General features: G+C 43.1%; 1 protein-coding gene across 4 annotated transcripts in view; it reads left to right on the forward strand.

Moving 5' to 3' along the window:
• Positions 1-3,267: 3,267 nt before the first annotated feature.
• The window catches only part of GPAT3 (glycerol-3-phosphate acyltransferase 3), a 64,808-nt gene continuing 51,269 nt past the window's right edge, over positions 3,268-16,806 (forward strand). For 2 of the 4 annotated variants that reach the window (XM_047090457.1, XM_047090458.1), the window contains exons 1-2: positions 3,268-3,548; positions 11,341-11,407. In XM_047090457.1, the coding sequence (XP_046946413.1) occupies positions 3,408-3,548; positions 11,341-11,407 (208 nt within the window). In that variant the 5' untranslated portion in view covers positions 3,268-3,407. Of the gene's footprint in view, positions 3,549-11,340; positions 11,408-16,806 lie in introns of those variants that run through there. The other 2 variants (XM_047090459.1, XM_047090460.1) reach the window with 2 other exon arrangements.

Here is a 16,806-nt window from a genome sequence, read left to right on the forward strand (position 1 = left end):
AGTAAGAGGAAGCATTATTAAAATATGTGCCAGGACAAAAGGTGAAAAATAGGATTGTCCTGAAAAACCTCATTATTGAGCATTTTACTATCAGCTAAATTTTAAAAATACAATCTCAAATCCCAATACCAACCTCTCCAAATGGATGTCATTATCCCCAGTTTACAGAGATGATAAGTGTCATGAAGTGTAGCCTCCCCAAAGACATACCCAAGTCCTAACCTGTGAATGTGACCTTATTTAGAAAGAAGGTCTTTGCCGATTGAGTAGAATTACATGAAGTATCTCGAGATGAGATCACCCTGGATTAGGGTGGGGTCCTAAATCCAGGATGACAAGTGTCTTTATCACAGAGGAGAAGGCAAGAAGAGATTTAGGAAGAAGGCCATGTGTAGACAGAGGCTATGAGTGTAGTCGTGCTGCCACAAACCAGCAAACGCTGGGAGCCACCAGAAGCTAGAGGAAATGAGGAAAGATCATCTCCTAGAGCCAGTGGAAGGAGCTTGGCCCTTCAGACACCTTAGCTTCAGACTTCTGGCCTCCAAGACTGAGAAAATAAATTTTTATTGTTTTAAGTCACTAAGTCTGTGATCATTTGTTAAGGCAGGCTCAGGAAACGAATGGAGTAAGTGAAGGAGTCCTAAATGCATGAAAGGGAGGAGGGTCCTACTTAGGTTTGATTGAAAGCGACTCAAGGGCTGCAGGAGAGGGGAGAGGTGAGGTGAGTGCAAGGAAGGGAGTGAAAGGGAACGTTGGAACCATTCACCCATTCTTCCTTTCTCTCCTTCTCCTCTTCACTTGCAAAGGCGAGCCTATCTTGGCTCTTGTGTGTTTTAGGCAAGAAAACAATGGAGAGCTTTTGCACTTGCACCAACTTGCCATCTGATCTCTGCACAGAGCTTTGTTGTTAAAAAAGTAGTTTTAGGCTCATAATCCTGTTTGACCCTAAAAATGATCCATGTTACTGATGAGAAAGTGGAAACACAGAAGGGCACTCAACCTAAAACTACAAATCCTATGTTATTATCATTCGACCATGCCGTTGGGGGACAGTAATTCCTCCACAATAGTGAAAAAAAAAAACAAACAACCAAGAACAAAAAACCCAAACCAGTTCATGGAATTTGGTCATGAGCAGCGGAAATTATTAGGGATTGAAGGCAGTCAGCACCTGTGTGCGGCTGGGTAGAAAAAGCCGTCCTTACACTGAGTTGCCTGCACTGGGACTTTGTTGGGTAAACTTTGGTATAAACATTCAGCATTCCTTAGTCACCTTCCTTGGAGGAAATATAAGGAAAGTAAGGATTTTGCCTGGAGTGTTAAATGAGTTAATAGAATCTTTGTAAATGAGTTAATAGAATATATTTTTCACACACACACACACACACACACACACACACACACACTATGAGTGGGGTAGAGGCAGAGAGAGAGAGAGAGAGAGACATACACACAGAATGGGAGGCAGGCTCCAGGTTCTGAGCTGTCAGCACAGAGCTCCCCCCCCCCCCCATATGGGGCTTGAACTCACTAACCATGAGATCATGACCTGAGCCCAAGTCTGATGCTCAATCGACTGAGCCACGCAGGCACCCACCCCAGAATCTTTGAGATTTTATGCTAAATATATGTTTATTTTCAGCAAGGACTCTGGACAGATTTTGGCAATTGTGTCTTCCTTGTTTTTGAAAACTGGCAGAACATACAGAGAAGCCAAGCCCCTAAAACTTCATTCATAACTTGGTTCTCATGACCAAATCATAATTTTTTTTTTTCTTTCTTAGCTGGGGAGGAGGTTGTGATACACACCTGGCAGAAGGTGCAGAGGGCAAACATTTACATTCTTTGGTTTGGGGCTTCTCTGCATCTTTCTGCACCCCACTTCCTCCACACCCTAGGCAGGGGCAGCTCTCTTTACAGTATTTGCTATCAATACTGCTTCAATTCAGTTCGCTTGCCCTCCCAGTTTTTCCAGCTTGAAATAACACCTGAAAGAGACCCGTCTGTAGGAGAGTTTGGTCTCATTCGGTAATGATCTGGAAGCCCTGGGCAGCCTGATTTTCTGTCTCCTACAGTCTGGGCATCCCGTCTCAGGTTCGTTCTTAAAAACAGAGTAGGTCCCCAAGAGACATGAGCTGCAGTGAAGCAAAGAGCCACATAGGGTTTTGCCCTTCATTGTTCCAGTAAGGGCTAGCAAGGCGGCTGTGCGGAGGGGAACTGAACGCCCAGGAGGCGCGCGTCAGCGTGGTGAAGATTTGAGCCGGCCTGGCATTTTTCTGCAGTTTCTGTGCGCTCAGGGTGTTGGGTGAACGGTTGGGCAAACTGGTTGGAATCTTCCCCCAGGAAGAGAGGGACCCCCAGCCCAAGGATTCCTGTGCCAGGGAGATGGCGGCTGAGTGGAGTAGAAGACTCGTGGAGAGAGCTTTCCCCTCTCCCGGGGAGCAGGAGAGAGCCGCACAGCCGCTCAGGGGAGAGGGCAGGGAGGCGTGGGAGACCTGCAAAAGCGGCGCAAACCGCGGCTCAGCGGCGCTCTGTGCCTTTCCCTCTTCTTGAAAGCTCTTCTAAAGAGGTTGTTTTACAACCACACAAACGTGACCTTCTCAAGAGCCCCGGGTGCGTCAGTAGTTCATTCTGGAGGTGAAGAACTGCGAACATTTTGCAGAAAACTCTGCTCCCTAAAGGACCTTGGCTAGGCGTGCTGGGGGAGGCGGGGCGCGGGGAAGAAGGGAGGCCTCCCGGGAGGCTGCGGCGCTGGCGGTGCAGATTCCCGCCTGGAAGCTCCCCGTTGGGTGGCGGGGGAGGTGGGGCGCGGGCAGGGCGCAGAAATAGGGCGCCGGGAGCGGAAGCGCAGCCTGCCCCCGGCACGGTGCTCGGCCTGGGACCCGTTCCACACGGCTGTGGAAGTGGCCGGTGTGCAGTGGTGCGGTGCGCCCGCAGGGATCCGCGCTCGGGGAGGGCCTCCGGGAGGGCCTCTGTGAGTCAGCCGTTGAGTCGTCGTAATCGCCACCCAGAGGAAATTAGGCACCAGGGTGGGGCGCGTTCCCGACTGCTCTGTCCTGCCCGCGCCGCCGTGTCACTTCGCTCACCCCCCAGCTCCCGTCCTCTGGCCGGCACGACCAGGTCTGTGCCCGCTGCTGTGGCTTCGGCGCTGGCCTGGGCCTCCAGCGGAGAAAGAGTTAACCGGCCGGGCCGGGAGGAGCCCGAAAGGGAAGGAAGGAAATTGCCGTCGTTCTGAAAGTTTTTTCCTTCCTTTTTTTTCTTTCCCCGCAGAGGTGAGTGCCAGGAGGCGGCGGCTCTGACTCTCCGGAGCCCGGCTCCGCGCCTCCGCTCCCGGAGCTGCTGCCCCACTGCCTGGGGACAGGGACAGCTGTCTCCCGTGGACTCCTTCGGAGAGGGTGCGCCGAGCCATGGAGGGCGCAGAGCTGGCCGGGAAGATCCTTTCCACCTGGCTGACGCTGGTGATCTGCCTCATCCTCCTGCCTTCGGCCTTCGGGGTGTCTTTGGGCATCTCTGAGATGTACATGAAGATCTTGGTGAAAACTTTAGAGGTGAGTGCCGGGGCGGGGGGGGGGGAAGGCGGCGCCCCAGCACCGTTTGAGGGCTTTAGGGAGAGAGAACTTGGGGCAGTGGTGGCCGCTAGTAGAGCTGTTGAGAGCCGGGTTGATGCGAGGGGACCAGTTCCGAAGGTCAGCGGTCCCGAGGGCTGTGCGTTTCAGTTTATCCCCCTCAGTAGCGCCCAGACAGCATCCTGGCTACTCCTTCAGAGTGAAGGGATCCGGGCTGAGACCATGGGACCACCGTGTTGTTCCCCTAGTTGAATGCAGAGCCATCCTCACCCACTGCTATTATTGTTGTTGTTGTTGTTATTATTATTATTATTACTGATTAGAATAACAGTGCAACCGTCTTTTATATCATCGATTCTTTTATATCCATGATGTAGTGCCCTTGTCCCTTCACTCTCCTTAGTTTTTACAGCCCCAGGTTTCAGAGGTCCTTTTCGTGTACTAAGGCATGCTGTCCAGAAAGGCATCCTGTTCTAGTTTATGTTCAAGATAAGAAAGCAATTGCGGGGCGGTAGTGAGAAATCTGATTATGTTTTAATGGAGTCATGGAAATTTTATCTAACCAAAAGCACTTGAAATGTCATCGTAAGTTTATATTCTTTGATCTCTGTTCTCTCTACACTCCTGTTTCCAAATTCTGCTAAGAAAGCTGGTAAGTTAGATGGACGTGAGCCTGGTAGGGAACAGCAGCTCACCCTTACACAAAGCTTAATTAAATTACACAGGGCTTTCCCATTTGCTCTTTCATCAGACGCTCCCCAAAGCCTTGGAAGGTAGGGAGGGCCAATGTTATCCCCCTTTTACAGGCAAGGAAACTGAGACTTAGAGCTAAGTTCAGCGGTTTGCTTGAGTTAAGTGGAGACAGGAGTCTTAACTGAGGGGAGGACCTGTGGTCTAGTGATTTAGGAGGACGGACTCTAGATACAGGTTTGCTTAGGTTTGGTTCCAAAATCCCAGTTCTGCTTCTCAATATGTGACCTCACGGAAGTCACCTACTTCTTGTGCTTCCTTTTCCTCATCTGTAAAATAGGAATAACAATTTAACACCTATTTGCATAGGGTTGTTTAACTGACCTAACACGTCAAGCATTTTAGAAAGGTGCCTGTGGGGTGTTAGGTGCTATATCAATGTTTGCTGCTATTAAAAGAATATTATTATTATTTAGACTCTAGCATCCTGGTTTCTCTAACTTCGCTGGTACCTTCTAATATGGGTTCTCATTTTTCTGCCCTTCTTTTCCGTCTACCCCCAGAACTTGGCTTTATTTGCTCTTCTCCCTCAGTGAGTGGGGTGGCTCCCAGATACACATCTGTAAACTGCTAATCTCCCACCTGGAGATTACCTGCTAATCTCTCACCTACTAAACTCCTGAGACTCTCTTCTACCTGCTAATCTCCTGTTTTGCCCCAGATTTTTGTTGCACTTTCTTTCTCGTGATTATTTTTCTGTCTAGTCTTTGAAGTCATATTTGATTCTTCATCCTCAGCTCTCATGTGTTCAAAGGTGTTTTGTTTTTGCTTGGGAGATATTGCAGTTTTGAACCTTTTGTATTGACTTCACGCTCCGAACTTGGTCACACTGTGCTGTGAACTTCTCAGGCTGCCTCTTACTGCTAGATCTTCTTCAAATACTTTCCCCATAGCAGATGATCCTCTTTGGCTGGTGTTCAGAACTCTTTCTCAGAACTCTGAAATGGTTGAATTGTTCTCCCATACAGCAGTGTCTTTTGGAGCTTATACCCCAAGTGACATTGGAGTGAAGGTAAATTGCACACACTGGTTTTCAGCGGCTGACTCCTGTTGGTCTTGCTTTAATAATTCAATGTATGACTGAAGAGTTGTCAAGGAGAGAGGCCAGCTAGTTGCTGGCAAATAACTTCTATACTTGGAAGGGATATATCCAGCTTAGAGTCTGACCATCAATTAGGTAGGACCTCAAGTTTTAATTTTTGTCCATCTAGAGTTGAAGAGACTTTTCAGAGATGCACTGCTTGGTTAGTGGGAGATAGACCACTTAGCTTGGAAACCAGGTAGATGGCAGCATAAGGAACTTCCGTTTTTGCTGAGAGTAAGCTTTTGGGTCAGAGTGATGCTTGGCATATATGTAATTAGAATGGAGATTCATTTTGTGGGCCAGCTCTGACAGTAGTTGCTCGGAGTGCCTGTGGTTGGGAGCCTCTGGGCTCATCAGGAAGGAGCTGTGATCCCATAGTGATGTCTGCTTTAGGCACAGGGGAGGGAAATGGTGACCCAGGGTTTCTCATCCTCCAGCCAGAACAGCCTTAGATGTTTCAAAGACATTTCTGTTAGGCGGCGGGTAGTATAGCGGATTGCTTTTCCTGACAGTAGGGATAATTCCCTTAAAACTTGTGCTGTTTGCTTAGTATTAGGACATCTTTAGTTCTGGACAAATGCTGTCTTTTTGTAGATTCTATGCAAAGCCCAACCCTTCAGTTACTCATTGCACTTTGTTTTCAACGGATTTGGTTGTATCTTTCTCTGAACCAGTGATTTTCAAGGGGTATATAATCATTTCTAGGGAGTATAGATGGCATTATTACAACTTTATATTGGGAAAATTGTTTTTAGCAATTCAAACTACGAAAAGTAAAACTTTTGGGTGGGGATGTGTAGAGGGTTAGTCCATCTGGATTGTAGGGTGGTGTATCAGAAATTCTGGAGGGTGCGTGTGTGAAGTTTTCATGTATATTAAATAGGAGGATGGATTTAATGCTGTTTTCAACCACAGAGTATGGATTAAGTGCTGTTTTCAACCACAGAAATCGATGGGGGTAAGGGGGGGTGAGGATTGCTATTTGTTGGCCTAAGGCTCATGATTAGAGGGAAATAAAGACTGGGAAGAGAGTATAGCATTGGTGGAGAAGAAGGTAGGGCAATGGTATGTAAATTATCTAATCTCGCCAGGTAATACAGTCAATGGACAGATAATGAATGTCTACGGGGCTAATTTTTCCCTCAGCTTTTGAGAAATAAGATGGAAGGATAAACAGATTCCTCCAAATTTCTGGCCTTGTGACCTTGGGCAGGTCACTTAACATCTCACCCTTAGTTTCTACCGGGGGGGGGGGGGGGGTATAGGAGAATGCCTCCGAGAGTTACTGTACCGTGTGCATGAAATGAGGAGAGGTCAGGGAAAGCACGATACACAGTAGGTGCTCAAATCTCAGTGGAGTTTGAATGGAAACACTCTTTGGTCTTGTTTTTATTTTTTGTTTGTCTTTGCTCCTATGTGGCTTGAGATTTAACCCATCTTCAGATCTTTAATGAGTTAGCATCCATACTCAGAGCAGACTATTCTTGCCTTTTATTTTATTTTATTAAAAATATATTTTTTAAGTAGGCTTTCTGCCTACTCGACCTGAAGATTGAGAGTTGCATGCTCTATACACTGAGCTAGCCAGTCACCCTACCTTTTGTCTTAATTATTTTGCTTCCCCTTTATACTTTCCTCCATCCACCAATTAGCTTTTCATCTTTTCAAAAGACATGTCAATAAATGTCATGTAGGATGGTGTATAACACCTCTGTTAATATGATATTCAGGTGTTATTCCTGGTGTTGGAAATACAATAAATGTGCTAGAAGGCCATGGCTGTTTATGACAGAAAGTAATAATAAAGAAAAGCTACCAAGGCATTGTGCTTAAATGCACAACTCTCTGACATAGTCTATATTACTCCCACTGATAGATTGGGGAATGGAGATTCAGAGAGTTAATTTGTCCAGATAGTGGCATACAGCTGTTTGTAGTAGAATTAGGATTTTAATTTGAATCTAGAGCCTGAGATCTTGCTCTGCCAAGATGACAGATTTGTCAAGAAAACTGTTTTATTAGGCTACAGACAGTGGCCTGCTGTTATCTGCATAAACCTAATATTTTGAATTTTTATGTAATTGCATACATTTTCATCCTCTCCTTTTCTCTTTTTAGTTAATCTTTAAATGTCTTTTTAGTGTAAAAACTAAATGTTGTAATTGTCTCGATGACAGTATCATTTTTGCAAGCTTTTGATCTAAGCTTTAAAACTCAGACTTAACCTGTTTTTCTTTTTTTGGTGAATTAGAGACAGCTACCTTTTGCTCCCCAAGAGGAGTTTTAAAACTAAGTAGAGTGAGAACCTGATTTGAAGGCAGCGTCTTTCAACCTTTCTTTGTAGGGAGAAGTGAGATGGGAGTAGCCATGGGGATTAGAAACTACTATCATACTTCAGCATCATCCTGTGGGCAAGAGGCAGATGTGTTTTGAGATAACCACTGTAAGAGGTTGGGAACCTCTGAAGAGATATTCCAACCTCTGTCTTCGGGCTTACTTGATCATTTGGCATGGTGGAAGTGGAGTAGCTATTTTGTGGGAAATGCACTGGGTGGTTTGCGAAAAAGTGATCATTTTGGAAGCTAATAAATTTTGGGGCGTGAAGTGGGAGGAGGAAGCCAGTGTTTTCTACTTTGAGGCCTACTGGGTGGTGGTCATTGGAAAGATTATCTTCCTTACTCTTTTATCTTGGTATTGTCCCTGGTTTAGGGATGATGAAATTGGGGTCCCAAGAGGTGACAACCTTTCATCAGAGCCGAGTACAGCCAGGAGCACAAAACTGCGATTCGTATGCATATGTGTCTGGCTGCAAAGCGTTAGCGCTTTTCACTTTTGCTGGAGAGTAAGCCCAAAGAAGAAAATGGTTTTCTAGTGCAAATTTCCTTTGACATTAAATGACTTCTCCTTCCACCTGAAAATTTGTAACTGCATTTTGTAGGACAGACCTTTGGCGTGACCATTTCAGGAGAGGTTATGCATTCTGATACTTGTGACAGAACATGGAGCTCTTTGTAGTACATCATGCTGTATGAAGCACGCCCCTGTATTCGTTCGCTCTGGCGGCCATAACAAAGTACCACAGACTGGGGGGCTTAAACAACAGAAAGTTATTTTCTGACAGTTCTGGAGGCTTGAAGTTCAAAATGAAACTGTTGTTGGCAGGTTTGGTTTCTTCTGAGGCCTCCCTCTCTCCTTGACTTGCAGATGGCTGCATTCTGTGTCCTCATATGGCCTTTCCTCTCTGTGTGCAAATCCCTGGTGTCTCTGTGTGTTCAAATTTCCTCTTCTTATGAAGACACCAATCATATTGGAGTACGGCCCACCCTAAAGACCTCATTTTTTAACTTTGTTACCTTTTTTAAAAGGTCCTATCTCCAATACAGCCATATTCTGAGATACCGGGGAGTTAGGGCTTCAACATATGAATTTTGGGGGAGACACAAAATCAGCCCATAACAGCCTCAAAATATCAGTATTTTCCATAAAATAAGCATGGAATAATTGTCTTAATCTAAGGTAATTATCATTTATATAAAATACAAAATCATATTGCTACTTATAAATGATAACAGGTGCTATAAAGCTTTAAAGTGGAAAAACTATGGAAATAAACCTTTCCTTCTATTGAGAAGACATGGGAGGTATATCTAGAGTTTGAGAACTCCTACACCAAATCAGCAAGGAAGGGAAAAGGCTGCAATCAGATTAAGATTGAGTCTGATTATCATTTGTGACTTGCCACTTGAAGCCCAGAAGATTAAGTCTCTATTTATAGGCTGTTCTCTAAGCACAAATAGCATGTTCCTACTTGGCTCTTTGGGATGTTGTGCAGGGGTCCTGACGTAGTCAGATCATGCCCTACTTCATGACCTTCAGGTATAGGTTTTAGGTCATTTAGTCTCTATCCGTCGTTTTCTTATTGATTTGAATTTTTAAAAATTTGTTTACTTCCTTGTGAGCCTAGAAATACCAGTTTTTTGCCACTAGGTTTTTGATAAATTCTTTTTGCTCCTTCAAGGGCACTTAAGTCCTAATTATAACGATCACAATGCCTTTCACCTCTAATTTCACCCTTCCTCCTCCCACTCCCCCGTCACCTTTGACAATGTTAGCTTCTGGAATTGTAATCACCATTGTAATCATTTAGATAATATTTTGTTTCCTTTCTAAAGTAGAAAAATAGTCATAGGGATTTTCCAGGATGCTGTCAACAAAGTTAGTTCATTTGTGGTTTTTGAACTATTGTTAATGGTTGATAATTTTGGAAATGCGTAAAAAAGCGCATAAAGAAGCAAATAACAAGTCACATCTTGGTGTATTTCTTTATACTTCCATGTACATTCAAAATAAAATGAGAATTGGGATGCCTGGATGGCTCAGTCGGTTGTGTCCAGCTTCGGCTCAGGTTATGATCCCACAGCTCGTGGGTTTAAGCCCCACAATGGGCTCTGTGCTGACAGCTCAGAGCATGGATCCTGCTTCAGATTCTGTGTCTTGGCTCTCTCTGCCCCTCCCCTGCTCATACTGTGTGTGTGTGTGTGTGTGTGTGTGTGTCTCAAAAATAAACAAACATTAAAAAAATTTTTTTTTAAATGGGAATTGATTTTCCCTGTTCTTAAATTCTCACAGATGTGTGGTTCCTCATATTCATAACATTTTCCCTGTCCATCCCCACAGAAGCAAGTGACAGGTCGGCAGGTGGTTTCCTTTGTTAGCGATTTCACTAATTCCTTTCCGGCTCCCCACGTCTTTTTTTTTTTTTTTTTTTTTTTAATATTTATTTACTTAGGGAGAGTGTGCAAGCAGGGGAGGGGCAGAAAGAGAAAGAGAGAGAGAATCCCAAGCAGGCTCCCTGCTGTCAGTGTGGAGCCTAATGTGTGGCTCAAATCCACATACTGTGAGATCGTGACTGGAGCTGAAACCCAGAGCCACCCAGGCACCCTATCCAGCTCTCCAAGCCTATTTTTTTTTTTAATTTTTTTTTTAACGTTTATTTATTTTTGAGACAGAGAGAGACAGAGAATGAACGGGGGAGGGTCAGAGAGAGGGAGGCACAGAATCTGAAACAGGCTCCAGGCTCTGAGCTGTCAGCACAGAGCCTGACGCGGGGCTCGAACTCACGGACCGCGAGATCATGACCTGAGCCGGAGTCGGCCACTCAACCGACTGAGCCACCCAGGCACCCCAAGCTCTCCAAATCTTAAGCCTATTTCTGACATAGGCAATTAGGTCTGTTTGAATGTGTCTTGCCCCTGAATGCCTAATTTGTTATGAAAATATAGTTATTTTTTGGGCCCCATGTTTCAATTAATCCTCATAGCATCCATATGGGATAGGAACTATTATCCTCATTTTACCGATGAGGAAATGGAGGCCTAGAGGGATTAAGTAACTTTAAACTTAGTCTTTTTAAATTTTTTTAACGTTTATTTATTTTTAAGAGAGAGAGAGAGAGCACGAGCAGGGGAAGGGCAGAGAGAGAGGGAGACACAGAATCCGAAGCAGCTCCAGGCTCTGAGCTGTCAGCACAGAGCCCGATACGGGGTTCGAACCCGTGAGATCATGACTTGAGCCAAAGTCGGAAGCTTAACTGACTGAGCCACCCAGGCGCCCCTGAACTCAGTGTTGATGCCATAACCTGAGCTCTTGCCTGACATGCTTCATGACCTTTTCAAGGAGTAGTTTATTGGGGTACCAGGTGTGTGTGAGGGGTTTAAATAGGGTTTATATAGGGTAAATAGGGCATGATCAGTAGCTAATATAAAAGAGTATACTTGAGACTTTGAATATTGCTACTTCTGAGATTTACTGAGGTATCTCTTTAATTCAGATAGTCCTGGGCATAATGTTTAATTTCACTTCTGTATAAGCATGGTTTGAGTATTTTACATTGTGTCTATGGAACAGTTTAAATTAACAACACTACTTATTTTTGAACAGTGGGCCACAATACGCATTGAAAAGGGAGTCTCAAAGGAGTCGGTCCTTAAAAACTCAGCTTCTGTTGGTAAGTCTCCTTTTTCAGTTATGATGGCTAACATATCCACACTGTAAAAATTTACATCTACCGAATTTGAACTTGAAATATGCAGAGAGCAGTGCATTCTATAGGCCTAGGATCGGTCATAATTTTGTTCTTTATGCAAAATAGCAGTTGCCTGAGTTTTGAATGAGTTTTCACTGGAAAGGTGGTAATAATGTGCTAGTTCATCTATGTGTTCTTACTTCTAAAGGCATACATTTGAAGATGTCTGCCTATAGTTTTCAAGATGCAGTCAATGTTTTGAAAAAATAATGCTAATTGGACTCCTTTGGAGTTAAACCTATTTTTGAGGTTTTATTAGCACTGTAGTCTAACTTGCGGTTCTCAAAAATGTTCCTCAAAATACCCTTTCCTGATAATGACTGATTGATAATACATGAAATAAATAATAACTGCCCCATGAAATAAGTTTGGGAATCACCACATGCTATACCTTACTTTTGGAAAGTAATATTATACAGTAACAAAGGCTCAGAAATTTTCTACAGTAAAGAAACCTGTTTAATTTTTGTTAGAAGTGAGTTGACAAGTCAGCTGAGCTCACTCGTGTATCCATTACTGCTTTGCTTTTGTTCCAACAAAACTTTTCACTTTTGGGGTAAGAATTTTAAGAATTGGTTAAGACACGGGGGATCATAGGAGAGTAGAATTCTATGGAAAGGATGACTACGAAATTAGGAACTTGATTTAATTAAAAGACTAAGCCTTTGTGTGTTTTCCAAAAATAATGTGCAAACAATTTTGTGCCTATCTAATTTAGGATAAAAGATGACCAAAGTGTCAAGCCCTTCACTAGAAGGAACTTATCTTCCAGAGGCTTGTCTAGGAGAAATTGTAGAAATGGTATACCACAGTGCATTTTGGAAATAAAGTATTTGAGCGAAAACATTGGCTCATTTTGTGTAAATGGATTGTTATATTCAAATGATTGAAGCAGCTAATAGACCTTCAAGGTGTATACTTGGACACCAAGTATTTTCATCAGTAACATTTTACCAAAATTAGATATTTTCGGTGCTACACAATCCCCTTTTTATTGCCAGGTACCTTCTCTTGGACATAGCAGATCTACTAATATTTTATGTTTCTGGGTACATTTAAAAATGTACGTTATGATTACGTACTCCTTATGATTTAAGGAGACAACAAACTTTATTGCTGGTTTTTCTGTTGTACTTGGTGAGACTTTGGGCTGTCACTGATTTTTTGTTGTTGTTGTTGTTAGTTTATTTATTTTGAGAGAGAGAGAGAGAGCAGGAGAGGGGCAGAGAGAGAGGGAGAGACAGAATGCCAAGCAGGCTCCAGGCTGCCAGCGTGGAGCCCAATGTGGGGCTTGAACTTAAGAACTGTGAGATCATGACCCGAGCCGATGTCAAGAATCAGATGCTTAATCGACTGAGCCACCCAGGCGCCCCTGAGCTGTCACTGATCTTGAGTGAAATTCTGTAGAGCCCTAGAGATTGGGGTATTGGTGGTGCATGTGTTGGGCCATGAATTTAAAAGGGCACAAGGTGTTTCAATTTGGTAGGTTAAGAGGATTAAAATCTCTAGGTGAGGGTTTCCTTAGCACTTTTTAGCCTAAATAGAAGTGAATATTGTCACTTGTTGAATTTTTTTTTTTTTTTTTTTTTTTTTGTCACACATCTGTCTTTTCCATGGTACCACCAGGGAAGAATAGAAGCGAACAAGAGGAGAAAACAGAAATCATAATGGTTTAGAGTATGGCTGAAGACTGCCAAATTTTCTTCTTTCATTCAGAGTAGCCATCTTTCCTTTTAGTCATGAAATTGGGAGTGACTGTTGCAGTTACGAGCATTTGATATCTGTAAGGTTGGTGGGGAATCCAAAGATGATGAAGATAAGGTTCCTGTGGGGAGACAGGTATCCGACTGGTCACTGTGATAAATGCTAAAGTAGGTGCATAAGCAAAGGACAACGTGGGATCTAATTTAGGCTCTGATATATCCTGCTTTCGTCTCTGTTAATCCCACAAGTGTGCATGGTATGCACCTCCATTCCCATTCTGATTTGCATCCTGCTTGGGTAGCCCTGTTAGAGGGTGTGTGCCCTATTGATACATCCTGCTGTTTGGAGTCAGCAGAGAGGTAATATCTTAATCCTAGATAGACTGGCCAAGGGTGATGAAACACACTGAGCACTTGTGTGCCTGGCTGGTGCAATCTTCTGCCTTCGGAGCATCATGTCTCTGTACTGCAGCCAACAGTAGCCCGAGTCAGCGTTGAGTCGGTCAAAGTTGAGGCAAGGGTCACAGGCAGACCAAGGGCCCCAAGAGTGCGGATGTGATGTCTGAATGATATAGTGCTGATGACAGGTTTACGAAACTGAGAGGGAGAGAATTGCTAAACAGGGAAAATAGTTATGTTTATTTTCTGCACCCAAAATTCACTCTGCTGCTCTTTTACTTAATGAAGCACATTAAAAAAAAAATGTTTATTTTTGAGAGAGGGCCGGGGAGAAGGGGGCAGAGAGAGAGGGAAACCGGGGATCTGAAGCAGGCTCTGCACTGTCTGCACAGAGCCTGATGCAGCTCTCGAACTCATGAACCATGAGCTCCTGACCTGAGCCAAAGTCGAGGCTTAACCGACTGAGCTGTCCAGGTGCCCCGAAGCACATTTTTGGAAATACTTTTTAAGTCTCTCTTTCCAGTGAGACCCCTTTTTCAGTGTATGTCTCCTGTGCCTTTATTAGTAAGACAGCTAAAAGCTGAACCTAGAGAAATATTACCTTTGTGGTTAAATAATCCTCTTCTGTCTTTAGCCATATTCTGCTGTATCTTCTGTTAAAAATCTGTCTCATTTATTGATGGAGCTTCAGATATGATCATGAGCAAGAGCTCTTTAAGAAGCTCTGTTATTGCACCTTCTTCTTCCAGTTTTAAGGACTTTTCCTCATTGTTAATACAACCATGAAGGTAAATATTTCCCCCCCTCTTCAAGTAACTGTGTTTTTCTGAGCATCCTGCCTCAGTGGAGAATGTAGAAGTCCCTTCTACCCTAGTTTTTGTTTCCTGAGGGCTCATATGCTGGGGAGGCTAAAACAAGAGACAAGAAGGCTATTGGGTCCTTTGCTTCTCTGCATCAGCTGTGCTTTATCACTCCAGCCTTAGGACAAATGCATCTTCTTGGACCCAGGTATGTGGTCTGATGGAGATAGTATCAACTTTTATTTTACTTTGTTGTAAATAGTGCAAAGGACCATCGACTATTAATAAGAGCCACCAACCTTGGGTGCCTGGGTGGCTCAGTCATTAAGCATCTGACTTCCGCTCAGGTCATGATCTCATGGTTTGTGAGTTTGAGTCCCACAGTGGGTGAGCTTGAGCCTGGCTTTGGTTGATCATGAGCCCTGCTTTTCTCTCTCTCTCTCTCTTTCTCTCTGCCCCAGGTGAGATTCTGTTTCTCTCTGTCCCCCTCTCACTTGCACATCCCCCCTCTCTCTCAAAACAAACAAACAAAAAAACCCACCCCAAATAAAACAATGAAACTGTAGTTTTATGCTATATTTATTTAAAAAAAAAAAAAGCCCCCAACCTCACCCTTGGGTGCCTAACTGATATGGAAGACTTCTTGTGCAATAGATTTCAAATAGTAATTAGGATTGCACTTGTAATCATTGTGATTCATTATGCCATTTTCATGACTCAAGATGAATTCCACTGTACATTGCCTTATATTACTAGGACATTTTGAACAATTACCCACCATAGGTCAACAGGCAGGATGAAGGGCCCGAATTTGCCCTTGGCCTGGAGTGTCTCAAACAAAACCAATAAATAGAGGCTATGGTTCAGTCATTTTGGCACTGTTTTCTAGAATGTGGTGCTGGCCTGACTTAGTGTTATCTGCATGCCAGATGCATGCCACCTCCTCAGTCCTCCCCTTTGCCCCACTTCAGGAGGCATCACACACAGGGATCTGTGGTCACATGGCCTGTTGTTAGTGAAGCCCCGTGCTGAATTTCTCTCCTGCCTTGTGCGTCTTACCCCCAGAGCCCATCTCTTCCTCCACCCAAACACACACAAAGGACAAAATGCTGTGGAGAAACTTCTCATGTTATACCTATTCAGAGAGAATTCAGGCTGCTTAACATTTCCACTGATTTTACTCTTGGAATTCTTTCTGTGAGACTTGATCAACCATGGTGATGCTGGTACAATATAGGTCACATCAATATTGTGAATTTAATAAATTCACAAGATAAAGATATTGTAAATTCAATAAAGATTTTTATTTACTATATTTATCTTTATTGTAATTTACAATAAAGATATTATAAATTCAATAACCTTGAATTTATAGAAAATGTGGGATACTATTCTGTGACAGAAATTTGAGTATCATTTTCTATACTCATTTTTGCTTCGGGCAGGCTGTTTTTGATAGTCTGTTTACATCAACTAATTGTCAACTAGTATTGTCTTGGCATAAACTCCCTGAGTACAAGTCCTCAAGGATATAGAGTATAATGCATTTAAAGGGGTTATCTTGCTGATAAAATATTGGAACTTGTCTAGCTACTTGTAGAGAGAAAAATAATCCGTTTATGGGATATGGAAGGATTATAGCATGAAATTTTTCCTTATCACGGCCAGATGCTTTTATTAGTCTGCCTCTATTCATAAATCTTGTGCCTGATGGTGGTGATGAAGATGGTGGTAATTTTCAAACATACACAAAGGTAGAGAAATAGTATATTGAACCCAATATAGGCAATATTTGTCAAGATTTTGCCACACCTGATTCATCTATACCTTCTTACTTTCTGCTAAAATATTCAATGCAGTATAAAATTTCATATCCTTTCATGCATTTTTAAATTAAAAAATTTTTTAAACGTTTATTTTTGAGAAAGAAAGACAGAGCATGAGCAAGGGAGGGCAGAGAAAGAGGGAGACACAGAATCTGAGCTCTCAGCACAGAGCCTGAGGCGGGACTTGTACCCACAAAACACACGATCATGACCTGGGCTGAAGTCCCGTGCTTAACTGACTGAGCCACCCAGGCACCCCTTTTCATGTGTTTTTAAAAAAGGATTAAAAAATAATCAGTGCTATTATCCCTTTAATTCAAACCTAATTTTTTAATATCATCTAATATACAGTCCATATATAAATTCCCCTAACAGTTTCAAAATGTTTTTATAATTGATTTATTTGAATTGAGATTCAGTCATGGCCCACGAGCTTGTTTGTTTATTTATTTATTGATATGGCTTATTGGACAGATGGAGTATAATTTTTGTTCTTGGAACAAAATAGCAGTTCTTAATAGCAGGTGATTCTGAAAAATTTCGCTTGCATACCTTGCATGTTTATCCTCACAGCTTGATATAGCTCTGTGGAA

Source organism: Lynx rufus, unplaced genomic scaffold (assembly GCF_022079265.1).
Source record: "Lynx rufus isolate CCGP_SWC_20201006 ecotype Redwood Valley unplaced genomic scaffold, mLynRuf1.p SCAF_3, whole genome shotgun sequence".
In the NCBI taxonomy this organism is placed as follows: Eukaryota; Metazoa; Chordata; class Mammalia; order Carnivora; family Felidae; genus Lynx; species Lynx rufus.